The sequence below is a fragment of the Eumetopias jubatus genome, unplaced genomic scaffold, assembly GCF_037043125.1.
Source record: "Eumetopias jubatus isolate StellerSeaLion01/CBP00866 unplaced genomic scaffold, mEumJub1_p1.0 scaffold_10, whole genome shotgun sequence".
NCBI lineage: Eukaryota > Metazoa > Chordata > Mammalia > Carnivora > Otariidae > Eumetopias > Eumetopias jubatus.
In genome coordinates this window covers 55,743,228-55,754,166 of record NW_028274816.1, presented here as the reverse complement: position 1 = coordinate 55,754,166, position 10,939 = coordinate 55,743,228, and the positions used below count along the sequence as shown (strand labels likewise).

Sequence of the window (10,939 nt, the reverse complement as noted above, 5' to 3'; positions counted from 1 at the left end):
CACCTCAGGGCCTTTGCACTTGCTGTTCCCAACCTCCAGATTGTTATGGCCCCACCTTCTCTTGGCAATCTCCCTCTGCCCAAATGTCATCTTTTTTGGAGAGGTCATTCTGCAACCCCCCCCCCCAAAAATAGGAGTGGCCTCTACCCTCTCCAGAGTCCTCTATCTCAGGAATCCTTAACCCTTTCTGAGTGCCATGGGGCCCTACTCAAAAGTGTTTCAGTGCATAGAATCGCATCCATCGGATTACAAAGGAAACCAATTAGAATGAAATATACAACTGTTAAAAGAGAAAAGATTTAACAACAACAAAAAACCCTGTAAAATAATAATGACTTTAATACAAGGTATAAAAAAAGGAACACGTATAATTTTATTTAACTCACAACGTGGGATTTTATTTAGCTCTTGAAAGAACCAGGCAGATGTGGAGAGAAAGAGGAAAGGAAAGGGAGAGAGGGAAGGAAGAAAGATGCTTGGGGGTGGGGTTGAAGATCTCAGCGAAGCCTTTGCACAATTATTGGCTCGTTCGGGTTGTTTTTGCCTTGCAGAGCCCGGTCGATAGGCTTTGCTGGATTTTCTCCTCCCTCTCCCAAGCTACATCCCTGCCGGCGAGTTTAGCCCCCGCCTGGCCTCCCACCGCCCCGCCCCTCCCTTGTGCTCAGTTTCCAGCCGCCCAGCGGTCTCCACGGCAACGAGGAGACGCGCTTTAGCGCGGGTCCGCTCTGGGAGGGGAGGGTCCGGAGTGGGTGGGGGGCGGCACCTCCTCTGGGCTTCTTATCCCTTCTTTAGGCCTGAGCCCCCCACTCAGCTTCCCTGAAAAGCTACCGGAAACTAAAAATCCCTAGGCTTCCCGTGTGAGGAATGTTGGTTTATGAATCCAAGTCCGAAAAGTCGAGTCTTCCAAGTGGAATGACCTCGCCGATGAGATATTTGTGTTCTGCAATTGGTAAAAGGTTTGTGTGTGTGTGTGTGTGTGTGTGTGTGTGTGTGTGTCTATGTGTGGGAGTGGGGCGGGGGCGGGGCAGGGAGGATTATCCTCGAAATGAAAGCCTCAAATGTTCAACATTCTAAAATTGCCAACCCCTGAGCAGTTCCGCTGTGGGTATTTTAGATTACTCAGATCTCTGGCAGCGGAGAGCCTTCTCCAGCCGCCCCAGAACAAACGATAATCACAGCTCCCACTTTTATACGTGTTTAAAAGAGATGAGAAATCCAAAAAGGATGGGGGAAGAAAGCAAAACGTGGCCCAGATCTCTCTACCCAGCTACATTTGGTTGCCACTTTAAAAAATAATACTACTGAGCCACCCAGGCGCCTTGCTTGTGTTCCCTCTCTCGCTGTCTGTGTCAAAAAAAATAAATAAAATCTTTTTAAAAAAATAATACTAAAGGGGCTCCTGGGTGGCTCAGGTCATGATCCCGGGGTCCTGGGATCAAGCCCCACATGGGGCTCCCTGCTCAATGGGGAGCCTGCTTCCCCCTCTTCCTCTGCCTGCCACTCCCCCTTGTGCTCTGTCAAATAAATAAAATCTTTTTTAAAAAAAAATAAAAAATACTAAAAGTGACACACTCAACGTTAAGAAAATGAAGTTCCAGAAAGGTATAAAATGAAAAACAAGTCTCCCTCTTCCAACCTCCAGTCTCCAGCCTCTTCCAGCAAAGTAACCACAGTGAAATAGCTCTGTATTTTTGCAGGAAGAAAAAAAATACTTACACGTGTAATTTTAGAATTTACCCCAGGGGATTTTTCACATTATTCTGAATTATTTTTATCATGGCGCTTACCACTTCCTAGTATTTTCTTATTTATTTATTTTTTCTTATTTGTTGTCTCACTATTCAAATACTCGCCCCATGAGGGGATATTTGTCTGGTTTGGTCACTGCCGAATTCTCAGAACCTAGAATGGAGCTGGTAGGTGCTCAAAATATTTGTTGAGTGAATGAACGAGAGGATTGCGCTAGATCTATTACTATAAATTTTGCTTTTTTCACTGAATAGCTGGGCTTGAAGTCTTTCCGTATCTCTGTATGCAGATCAGTGTTGGTTTTCTTTTTTCGTGACCATTTCCACCCTTCTTTGGGGGTGAGGGGTGGGAATCTCAGAGATCTTGTAATAGTTTGGATGATCGCTACCCCGGATTTCAGGCTCGAATCCCTGGAATTTGAAAATGTTACTTTATTTGGAGAAGGATCTTTGCAGATGTAATGAAGGATTTGGAGATGAGACTACCCTAGATTTTCCGGGCGGGACATGGGGAGTGTCCTCATAAGAGAGAAGTCGAGAGAGAGAACAGACACAGAGGAGAATCCATGAAGAATCGGAGGAGGCGGTGTGACCATGGAGGCAGAGACTGGGGTGATGTGGCCATGAGCCAAAGAACACCAGGAGCCACCAAAGGCTGGAAGAGGCAAGGAAGGATCCTCCCCTAGAGCCTTCAGAGGGAGCTCAGCCTTGCCAACACCTTGATTTTGGACTTCTAGCCTCGAGGGACTAAACTGCTGTTGTTCTGAGTCGCCCAGTTTGTGGTGATTTGCCACAGCAGGCACAGGGAACAAATCTAGGATTCCCTCCCTCCCCCACTGTGGCCGCTAATCCCCCAGACTCCAATGAGGAAAGTTCCAAATTAAAACATCCAAGCTTTATTCTGTGACCTTGTCTCTCAAGAACCATTATCCCCAAAGTGAAATATTGTGCAGTCTCCTGACCCTCGGAATCAGGTATGCGTGATGAGAACCTTAGAAGGGTTTTCAAATGCCCGCTGCCCCCACCTGCAGAACTTCCCTCTGCTGCCTGCCCCTGCAACCCCAGCCTCACCCCAGGGTGATCCAGAGGTTAGATGTCCCTTTTCTCAGGAGTCTAGGAAACCTTTGGCATTACATACCTAACTCCCCCATAAAGATGCGTCTTTTTGCCTCTTCATGACCACCCTCAGCAATGGGTATTATTATCAACCCATTTCACAGATGAGGAGATTGAGGCACGGAAATGAAGTAATTCCCCCAGGCAGCCCACCTCCCAACTGCCCCACTCTTGTTTTCACTTTTTAAATAAAAAGGTCAGCTCTATTGGAAGTATAATTTATGTCTTATACAATGTACCCTTTTTAATGTCCCATGTGGTAAGGTTGATTGACTGACTTTAGAGAAAGAGGGAGGGAGAGAGAGAACGCATGCACAGGGGGGAGGAACAGAGGGAGAGGGAGGGAGAGAACCTTAAGCATCTTCCACACCCAGCGCAAGCCCGACATGGGGCTCGATCTCATGACCCTGAGATCATGACGTGAGCCAAAGGACTGACGCTCAAGACTGAGCCACCCAGGTGCCGCTCCAGAGCCTATGTTTTTAATGCACAGTACATACTCTCTTTGCTGCAAAGAAACTGTGGCATGGATAGTATTAGCCCCGCTTTACAGATAAGGAAACTGAGGCCCAGAAAGGTGAAGTCACCTCCCTGAAGGCACACAACCAGTTGGTGGCAGAGTCGAGATTTGAACCCAGGTCTGTCTGAGCAGCTCTGAATCCCTGGACGCTCTCTCCATCGTGTGCCCTGTTGATGCTAGGGCACAGGTTGGATACTGTCTCCCGAGGGGTGTACTCACTTGGTGTACTCACTACTTTGCCCAGGTTCCAAGACAGCCTTTTGTCAGAACACAGGGAACATATTGTCTTCTGAGGAAGCTGGGCACACGTTTAGATCAGGAATCTGAGATCTAAAACCAGGCTAATGTGTTCTTTGTCAATGCAAAATGCAGCAGTCAACTGGACCCAGAATCCCAGTGGCCAATGCTTAATAGCTGCCTCCCTCTGGGCCACTGTGCCAAGTCATTCATATGTCGGAATGGGCATACTCCTCCCCACACCTGGTACCACTATCCCCATTTTACAAGTCAGCAACCTGAGGCACAGGAGGCTCAATGGCTTGCCCAGGCTCATCATGCTTTGGGACGTGGAGAAGTCAGGATGCGAACCCAGGCCATATATCCAACTCTTCACTGCAAACCTCCATACACCAGGCAGAGGCCTCTGCTGTTTTGTTTGGCAGGTTGCCTAGTGAGCAAGCCAATTAGAGGAATTTCAGATTCAGTTCCCCTATTCGCATAATAGATATTTGTCTGTGTTCTATGTTTATTACTGTAATGACCGTGTCTTTTTATTTTCCATATTCTGATGCTTGGGTATCTGCGGCCTGGCTGACTCTTGAGGGACTCATTTCTTCCCACAGAAACCATAATAAAAGCTTTTGCCCATGGTTCCCCCCTCCTCCCTCTGCCTCCTAACCAAAGCTGGTGCTTCCTTATGTAGCACCTCATGGTGTGACATGTCCTATTTTCTTGGGCTCTGTGAATATGCCAAACTATCTTTTCAATGACAGTCATCTCCTGGTCTCTTGGCCTTACCATTCCGAAATAAAAATAAAACCTATCTTAAAACAATCACCCCTGTATATGTATTTCTGGAGTACCTACTATGTGCCAGGCACAGTGCTGGGCCACGGGGATACCGCAAGCAAGGAGACAGACCCAGCTCTGCTCCCTGGGGAGCTCATAGTCTTACAAGGAAGAGTAATATTAAACGAAGATCTACACAAATAAATTAATCACCATCGAGAGACACACCAAGCCAGAAAAATACAGGGGAGCTATGAGGAGATAAAAGAGGGGGAATAATCCGTCTTGGGGTGGCATGGAAGCCTTCCTGGAAAAAGAGACCTGAGGGGTAAGAGTCAGTGGGAGTCATGTAAGGGCATCCTAGGCAGAGGCAAAAACAGGGACAGACGTTCTGAGGTGGGAAGGAGCATGTGCTGGGGTGGCTAGGGTGTCGTGAGATGGGGTGCTGAGGCAGGCAGGGGTCAGTGGGCTCTACGGATGTTGAACTTTCTTCTCAAGAGGGATGGAGTAAGCAGAGGAGTGACCAAACTGACTGATTTGCACTGTAGAAGGATCCAGCAGTGCCGGAAAACAGAGGGAGCCCAGTAGCCAGAGTGCAGGGAAGAAATACCCAGACCTCTCCCTCCTCCCACCCTCTGACTGCCGCCCTGCCTCCCATTGGCTGATCCTGACTGGAAGTCATTGGGCAAAGGAGCTTCGGTAATGCAGTGCACGGACGTGGCCTCCTGGGGTATGGAGCAGGGTGGAGAAGCACAGAGAGGCAATCTGGGGAACCCATGGAGAATCACCAGCGCCAGCCCCATGGGAATCACATAGAGGTTGGCCTCTCAGAGGTTCAGAGCCCTCCTTCAGAATCTCTGGCCCTTGGCGAGCACTGTTGAAGGAGCGACAGAGAGACCCAGCCCTGTGTGAGGAGCACAGACTGTCCTCAGAAAGACCTGGGCTTCCGTCCTTCTTGAGCTTTCCTGTGTGGCTTTAGGCAGGTCACTTAACCTTTCTGAGCTTCCTTTTCCTTATCCAGAGAGTGAGATGAAGATCATAATAGTAGTACATCTCATAATCACTAGTCTCCTTTTTTTGAAATCCAACAAACTCAGAAAACTTTGCATCACCCCCTCCCTCCAGAAAAGTAAGGGATAAAATTTAGAGGCATGATCTAGACTGACATGAGGCTATTTATAGTCCTAATTTATTTCCCTTCATATCAATATCCTACATTTCCCTACAGAATACTAATGGATGTGATTATGGTAGTTGCTCAAACCTGCGGCCCATGGGGTGAATTACACAGTAATTCAGATATAATCACTGTATCAGTTTTCTGAAATCTCAAACTCTTTGAATTCTTTTTTTTTTTTAAGTTTATTTAAGTCATCTCTACACCCGATGTGGGGCTCGAACTCACAACCGTGAGATCAACAGTCACACGCTCTTCCAACTGAGCCAGCTGGGTGCCCCCCCAAACTCTGAATTCTGAAGCGCATCTGACCCGAAGATTTTGGATAAGGGGTTGTGGACCTATAGTGCCAAACCTGGGGCTTGGGAAGATCCAGTGAATTAATGAGTACGAAAGACTGTGCACAGTGCCTAGAACACAGAATTATTATTTTATTCCAGGTAAATCATTTCACTGTTTCCATCAGTCACTGGAGCCACTGAGATAGAAAAAAGTTGTGTGTTTTGTGTTCTATTGGCCATGAAATCTGATGATATTCCTTTAAAAAAACATAATACAGCCCTGGAAAATTTCAGGCAACCCATGGAAGCGGTTTTCAAAATGTTTTTTTAGCAGCTAGATTATTCCCCCCCCTTTTTTTAAAGACTTCATTTATTTATTTGAGAGAGACACAGTGAGAGAGGGAACACAAGCAGGGGGAGTGGGGGAGGGAGAGGCAGGCTTCCTGCTGAGCAGGGAGCCCGACGTGGGGCTCGATCCCAGGACCCTGGGATCATGACCCGAACTGAAGGCAGACGCCTAACAACTGAGCCACCCAGGCGCCCCTATTTTTCCCTTTTAAAAAAGATTTATTTAGGGGCACCTGGGTGGCTCAGTCGGTTAAGCGTCTGCCTTCGGCTCAGGTCATGTTCCCAGGGTTCTGGGATCGAGCCCCACGTCGGGCTCCCTGCTCAGCGGAGAGCCTGCTTCTCCCTCTCCCACTCCCCCTGCTTGTGCTCTCTCTCTTTCTCAAATAAATAATAAAATGAAATTTAAAAAATAAAAATAAGAAAGATTTATTTATTTGAGAGAGAGAGAGCACGGGCTTATGTGCGCAAGTGAGGGGAGGGGCAGAGAGAGAGACAGAGAGAATCTCAAGCAGACTCCCCACTGAGCGTGGAGCCCAATGTGGGGCTCGATCGCATGACCCTGAGATCATGACCTGAGCTGAAATCAAGAACTGGATGCTTAACCGACTGAGCCACCCAGGCGCTCCTAGATAATTTTTCCAAATTAGATCTAGCTTGGAATCCCCCAACACATCAAAGAGCATACTGTGATTGCATTCACATACATTTATTTTATAAGTTCATATTTGTACAACAGAGCATCGACCACAAAGAACAGTGAAGAGTTTTAACGGAACCCACTCTTGAAAATGGGGGTTTACCAAGGCCAGCTGCGGGCATCTCTCAGCCAGCACGTCCAATCTATCTGGGAATTTTCTCTTAGGATTTGCTGTGTGCCAGCCAGGTCTTGACTCACACAGATAACTGGCTTCAAATGGCAACCAGTTGACCCAACTGCTTATGTTGCTATGTCAGGAAACTCTTGCAGAAAACCTCGAGAAGGGGTAGGAGATTGGGTTTTAGGGGCAACACTGAACATTGACACACACTCACATTGTGTATCACACATATGGATGTCGTATGGGAAACACCCAAAACCCACAATAAGCACAAATATACAGTCTCGATACTGCAGTAAGATGATAAGGAATGTCACACTGTCCCTTGTTAATATACAACGACTCTGCCTTGATGGAAGAACAGCATGCAACAAGCTAACGTGCCTGAGGTCTTATTCAAGCTCAGACTCTGAGGAAACAGCAAACACAGTAACACAATACACCGTGAGTGCAGTGAGTGCGGTTGCCCGGGCTGGACACTTACAGGGGAGAAAAAGATCAGTAGAGAGCTACAAACTTCTAGACCTTCTAGATGCACTTGCAAGAAGAGTAAATATATATGTGGGGATGGCAGGAAAAGCTTTATCCCGACCACTGCACAAAAGAAAAGGATGGTGAGGCTGATGATTCAGAGTCAGCTGTGGGAGTTGACAGAAATCAGAGTCTTCCAGGTTTTTAGGGTGTCAACGTATGTGAACTCTAAAAATTCCTTCTGTCCTGACACTTGCTGGGGATGCAAGGACCTAAGAGGAATTTCTGACTGCCTGAGGGTGGGTCCCTTGCCTGCACCCTGGCTGCCAAGGTGAAGGGGTGGGTAGAGAGAGAATCTCCACCTTTTGGCTCTGCTAGGGGGGCCTCAGGGAGTAGCCTCACAGAAAAAAGAAGAGGGGTTGGATGCTGGAATTCACAGATGTGACTGATGCCCACCACAGTAATACGTTGGGGGTCTCCACTATCACGATTTGGTAGGCGAGAATCTGAGCTTCTGAGTGTGTATGTAAATTGCATTTTTTAAAAACCAAAGAAATTCAGCCCAAACCGTTGCAAATCCCTGAACTAATGGAAGTTTGCAAATATGCAGCCCGGGGGCCCTGAATAAGAGCTCTGTCTACCCATGGACATTTGGATTTTACCTGATTCATTTCTTTGTTTTTGTTGTTCTTCACCATCACGGGGGACTCAAAGTTAATGCCGTTAATGGGTAACTCTTGAAGGTGACCTCTTAATTATTTACCTACTTTTGGACTATTTCCTGAAAATCTTGCCTTTTGTTCTTTAGGGTGGGGTGCCCCCTCTGCCCAAGTCAGAGCTTCTGGAATTGAATTTGGGGAGACCCATATCCTAACCCCAGGGGCCAATCGGAGCAGAAGAGTCCCATGTCTGACCATCCCTTGTAAAGGAGACTGAGTGTGTACAGGACAGCGACAGTTTTGACAGAGTCAAACACAGAGCCCTGAGCTCCTCAGGTGTGGCAAGCAGGCAACTCACTTCGTCAGGCATGGTTTCCGCAAATCAGGGACTCGGGACGAGTTTGTGCCAGAAGTACCTTCAAGGTCCATCCTTTTAAAAGACCAAAAAAACAGGTCTAGACTTTGCAATGGCAGGATCTCCAGCAGGGCCCATATCTAGAAGGGTCTGTGTCTCTTCCTGGCAACACATACTCAGCAAGAGGGTCTGTCCCCGACATCAGGACTCAGAGGGTGCTGAGGGGGGGATAGCAGCTTTTCTCCAGAGCAGGGATCTCCCCGACATGGTCCTCCTGCTTGGCTTTTCCTCAACTCTGGCAAGAGACCTTCTGCAAACCCTTGGAGTCCCCGACTCTTTTCTTCCTCTTCCGTTTCCTTCAAACACCTGCTCACGCAGGGCGGGGAGGGGGAGACAGCCCAAGGTCTCCACGGCAACAGTGGGGATGATGTGCTTCTCTGCCAGGACTGTGACCTCCCAGCTGATCCCTTGGGGTCTCCAGGTTGTTAGACGTTGTTTGCGGGTTCTTCACTCAAAAGTGACCCTCACCCACTCAAATAATACTCACACACGCTCAGATGTTGCTCCCACAGTTACATGTTGCCCACAACTACTCAGATATTACCCGCTCTAACTCATATGTTACGTTCAGACTCAGATGCTACCCACACACACAAATGGTACCACGCTCACTCATGTATTCAAGTAACTCAGATGTTCCCCTCACCTACTCAGATATTAATATGAGTGCCACGAGGGCAAGATTTGGGTCTTTTTGTTCCCTACTGTATGCCCAGTGCCTGAAACAGCATCTGGTACACTGTGGGCACTCAGAAAACATTTGTTGAGTGACTGAGTGATCCATACTCAACCTACAGATACTACCTACACCTACTCAAATGGTACCCATGTCCACTCAGATGTACCCCAGTAACTCACATGTTCCCCAGTCTCTATGAGTGCCATGAAGGCAGGGATCTGTGTTGGATTTGCGTGCAATAGATATCTGCAGAATGAATGAATGAATGAATGGCCCACGCTCAACCAGACGTTACCCCCATCACTCAGATGTAACTCACAAGTTAACGCAGATCAAAATGCCCTCCCCTCACTCACACTTGTCAAATGTTCCCCATCACTCAGATGACACCCATTCTCATTCAAAGTGACCCAAACACCTGAGTCATACTCCGCCCCCCCATACTCTCCACACTCACTCAAATTCCCCAAACTAATTCAAAGGCTACCTCCCCTTTCGGTCATTTCCCCCGCCCCCACTCAGATGACATCTCCCCTCACCCTGCCGCCCCTTGCGCCCTCCCCACCTCACCTCACAGCTTCTTGTCAGATGCATGGTGCCGTCGACGGCTTTTCTTGTGCTTTCGCTTGCCTCTCTTGTCATCTCCAGTCTTGCTCTGCTTCTCCACCGAGGCCAGAGGTGGCGCCCCGTCGGCGCCCGCGGGGGCCCCGGCCCCCGCCTTCTCCCCTGGCCCAGGCGCCGGGCACTTTCTGGCAGGCAGCTCTCTGGGGCCCGTCACTGTTGGGCACAGTTCCTGCCTCAGGACCCGGGCCACATCCTCCACCGTCCTGCCCTCGCTCTGCAGGAAGAGGTTCAGCTTGGTCAGGAATTCTATGTCCTGCTTCCGGGGCATGTAGACCACTCTCCACATGCCGCCCTTGCCCTTGATCTCCCTGGGGATCACGGCATAATTGATGTCCTCCTCCAGCCTAATGATGGCTGCCTTGGATCTCTCTTCCTCCAGAAACGCCTTCCCGGCCACTTCGAACTTGCCCAGGGGCTTCAGGGGGACCCGTATGATCTCTTCGAACTCCTCATGGTTGCAGTCTTCCGGTATACCCAGAATCATCAGGGACTTGTAACTGTCCACCTCGAGCGCCTTGCACCCGTGCTCCAACAGAGCAATGTCCTTGACCCCGAAGAGCATCTTGCCCAGCTCTCGGAGGCAGGAGTATGCTCGCTGGTGCACACCTGAGCTGCCTCGAGAATCCACAAAATTATCCAGGATGCCACGATCCCTTCCCAAAGGCTAAGTAGGAGAGAGGCCTCACGGGCCCGATTTCTCTTTCTAGTGGAGGATGTCACTGGCCCTGCCCGCAGGGCTGCAGTGTCCAGCCCTCTGTAACCTTCCCCCGAGAGGGCTCTTGGGAATGCCCAGGGACTTACGCACAGTGAAACAGAGGCGGCGTCTGCCAGCTGGCTCGTGGGTCCCGAGTCTGGGCAAGGCCACACCGAGGAGGGTCTGAGGATGCACCTCTCCTTTCTTCGCGATGTTCTCCAAAGGTCTCACCCGTCGTAGCAGTCTCAGCAGATCTGGGACAGCGGGTCTCCCTGGGGCTGCGGCCACCGGGGTGTCGTGGATGGGGGCCCAGAAAGCAGGGTGGCTGGTCTCCCGCGGCTGGCCCAGAGGCTGCCCTCAGTGCCCTGTGGCCCCGGCGAA

At 49.3% G+C, this 10,939-nt stretch overlaps 1 protein-coding gene and 1 non-coding gene across 2 annotated transcripts; both read right to left on the bottom strand.

Moving 5' to 3' along the window:
- Nucleotides 1-5,772: 5,772 nt before the first annotated feature.
- Nucleotides 5,773-5,845, bottom strand: TRNAN-GUU (transfer RNA asparagine (anticodon GUU)). Its single transcript has one exon. It is a non-coding gene; the product is annotated as a tRNA-Asn (tRNA).
- A 2,267-nt stretch (nucleotides 5,846-8,112) lies between these two features.
- PNMA8C (PNMA family member 8C) lies at nucleotides 8,113-10,426 on the bottom strand. The gene is made up of 2 exons (XM_028087884.2): nucleotides 9,811-10,426; nucleotides 8,113-8,576 (listed from the first exon to the last, which is right to left on the bottom strand). The coding sequence occupies exon 1, from the start codon at nucleotides 10,424-10,426 to the stop codon at nucleotides 9,812-9,814; it is 615 nt and encodes a 204-aa protein (XP_027943685.1). The 3' UTR covers nucleotides 8,113-8,576; nucleotide 9,811.
- Nucleotides 10,427-10,939: the final 513 nt, after the last annotated feature.